We start from the raw sequence: 3190 nt of genomic DNA, 5'->3' as shown, positions 1-3190 counted from the left end.
CTACCCTCAGGCAGGAGGCTGCGGAGCATCAAATGCAGGACAACCAGACTGAGAAACAGCTTCATACCAGAAGCTGTGAGACTCTCAAACTCCTCTCAGTCTCTCTCACTGCACTGTCCCTAACAACAATAACATGGTCTGTTCAACCCCTAACCCCCCCAATGACACTGTATTTGCAGTTTACACTTGGACACTTTAAAATGTTGCACTGCTAAATTTATCTTTAATATACATTTTATTCTCTACTTCTTGTTTTTATATATCTGTAAATGTTTTTTTTTTTTCTATTTATAAAATCTGATATTGTAGCTAGTTTTTATAAATTATTTTTTTATATATTCGGATGTAACTGAGGCCGTGACGCTCAATTTCGTTTACCTCATCTAACACGTGATGTGAATGACAATAAAGTCTCTTGAATCTTGAATCTATAGAGAGTGTAAAATATACCTTTAGCTGACAGAGCAACCCATTCAGAGCAGAAATTACATCAAAATTGTTACAAAATATGTAAACATTTTGTATTTTAGTTAAACCTAGTTTCATTTCGTAAACCTTCTTTAAGGAACCTTTTTCTATCTGATTATTAATTGATTCATCGAAAAAATAATCGACAGATTAATTTATTTGCAAGATAATTGTTAATTGCAACCCTATTTACATTGAAGTGTTAAATTACTACAAGGCCCCAAGCCAGCTGCATTCTGTCCTTTACAAAATCAGGTAGAAATCTGTTTTTCAGTTACCCAAGTGTAGATGTCACACCACTTAGCCAGAGCTAACTCAGTCAGATCGTCATCCATTGATTTGGTGTATACAGGTCCTTCGATCTGGTATTATCCTCTAAATTTAACTTCTTTAAATCAATGTCCTGGCAAAAAAATTAAATTACTCTGGGTTACATGCTGTACTCAGATAAAATTGGTTTTCTACAGCTGTGATTTTCTTTTTGTGTTTCCTTTTAAAATAGCTAATAAAACTTGGTAGTTACCGTTGTTAAAGTGCTTGGAGGAATGTTTCTGCCTCCAGCTGGGCTCCACCCACAGAAATAAGTTACTATGTTTACCAACTGAAAATGAGTCTACAACAGTCCTGTAGAAGTCGGTGGTAAAAATACCTATAGTAGAAGGTTTTTCAGGCTTTCTCTTCCTTGTCAATTTTGTCACTTTGATCTTGTAATGAATGCGCTGTTTATTTGCCACATTAATACTGAGTTTAGAATTAGGCTTGTGATGAGATTCTATTACTTCTTTTTAATTTGTCTTTTTCTATATATGTTGAAGTGCTTGCCATATTAGACATTTAAGATATGACTCAAACCAAAGAAAAATTTTATTTTTATTTCACTTAGATTAAGTTTTATTAGGGCTAGAAGATATGGCTTAAAATATTTACTAATAATGTTAATTTGAACTAAAAGTCAAAGTGGTACTATGATCCAGATTAGATTTTATATGGCTCTGAGTTTGAAGGCACTACAACATGCTACCATAGTGAAGTTACAGCTAGTTGTATTCTTATCTTCTGGTGAAAAAAAAAAAAAAGATCCCCCAAAACAAATTTAAGCACATTTCCTGTTGTGCTACAATTCAGTCAATTTATATAGTGCCACACATATCATCTCAAGGCCCTTTAGAGATACATTTCAACCAGATCATACAGGCAGAATACTTCAAAGTTTTATATCTAAGGAAAACCAGCTGATTGCATCTACTCCTTGACACAAAAGCAATCCCTCACATGCATGGTTGTAGCAACAGTGGAGAGGAAAACTTTTTTAAACAGAAAGAAACCTCCAGCACAACCAGACTCAGAGTGAGCCGGTTTGGGTTCAAGGAGACAGACGAAGACACAAAGTGAACATAGAAGCACTGATCTATAAATACAGTACTTTCAATGTTAAAACAGACAGTAAACTTTTTTTACTTCGAAATCTGTTATTCGTACATAAATTAGTGAATTTATACTATTGTTGCAAGCCTGTGACTTTCTAACTTGTAATAATAACTTCAACTTATAAAATTGCATGATGTGACATGTATTTATGACATGAAAACAAGGAAGTAACAACAAATAAGTGGATATAATTTCTATCAAACTTTTTAGAGCAAATTGTGTATTTTGTGATTTTTTTTTTTTTTTTTTTTTTTTTACATACTCTTTATTTAGTCAAAAAGCTGCTTTTCATAATAGGCTAGTTAAGAAAAAGTAAAAAATACTATACAGTAAAATTACTCCTGTCATTTTTATTCCTTAAGTGAATATAATTGAGTAATTGTGAAACACACCAGCTGAACTTAATTAGTCACTAATTAAGGAAACATTTAAAACCAGCTGTAGTATATCTACCAGAAACCCGGTATAGTTGCTCATATTGCCAACTAACTACAGTTTGAAACATAAAAAAAATGACTAACGACATATCAAAAAAGAAAGGCAAGGGTTCAAGCGAGAAAAAGGCAAGAAAAAAGGTCAAGAGAAAGGAGACTTACGCTATGTACATCTACAAAGTCCTGAAACAGGTGAGCGCAGTAGGAACAATTACTGTACGCCAACACTCATTAGTTCCTACTACTTTTTCATGATGTTCCTACAACTTTTTCTCTGTTCTGAAGGTTCATCCGGATACAGGCATCTCCGCTCGAGCAATGAGCATTATGAACTCCTTCGTGAACGACCTTTTCGAGCGGATCGCCACCGAAGCGTCCCGCTTGGCTCAGTACAACAAGCGCTCCACCATCACCAGCAGGGAGGTGCAGACCGCCGTCAGGCTGCTGCTGCCGGGGGAGCTGGCCAAGCACGCAGTGTCCGAGGGCACCAAGGCGGTGACCAAGTACACCAGCTCTAAATGAAGATTTCTACTAAAACTATTAGTGTGTGGAGGGTGGGGGGTGTAACTCAAATAAAACAAGATCACACTTGCCATTTTCCTCGGGCGCCTCTTTAATTTTTCCACTATGGTTATGCTGTCAAAGATCCACTAGATGGCGGCATTGTACCCTTTATATTTAGGCTGAACTGCGGTCAAACTGCCTGCTAGATCCTTGACTAATATATGTAGGACTTTTAAGGGGAGCTGCTTTTTTCCCTCTCCTTTGGGTGAGGTAAACATTTTATTTTCTATTATGCTTTTTACAGTATTTTATTGTGGGATGTCAATATCCTCTAAATTCACGAAGGTTTAATTTAG

The 3190-nt window shown here is 35.8% G+C and overlaps 1 protein-coding gene across 1 annotated transcript; it reads left to right on the top strand.

Annotated features, from left to right (window-relative positions):
• Positions 1-2338: 2338 nt before the first annotated feature.
• Positions 2339-2935, top strand: zgc:92591 (uncharacterized protein LOC436997 homolog). Its single transcript, XM_038305814.1, has 2 exons — positions 2339-2522; positions 2616-2935. Exons 1-2 carry the CDS (start codon positions 2409-2411, stop codon positions 2850-2852), a joined length of 351 nt encoding a protein of 116 aa, XP_038161742.1. The 5' UTR covers positions 2339-2408; the 3' UTR covers positions 2853-2935.
• Positions 2936-3190: the final 255 nt, after the last annotated feature.

The sequence above is a fragment of the Cyprinodon tularosa genome, unplaced genomic scaffold, assembly GCF_016077235.1.
Source record: "Cyprinodon tularosa strain WSP-4 unplaced genomic scaffold, ASM1607723v1 ctg566, whole genome shotgun sequence".
NCBI lineage: Eukaryota > Metazoa > Chordata > Actinopteri > Cyprinodontiformes > Cyprinodontidae > Cyprinodon > Cyprinodon tularosa.
Note: the sequence above shows the minus strand (reverse complement) of the source record. Positions and strands in the feature narration are given on the sequence as shown.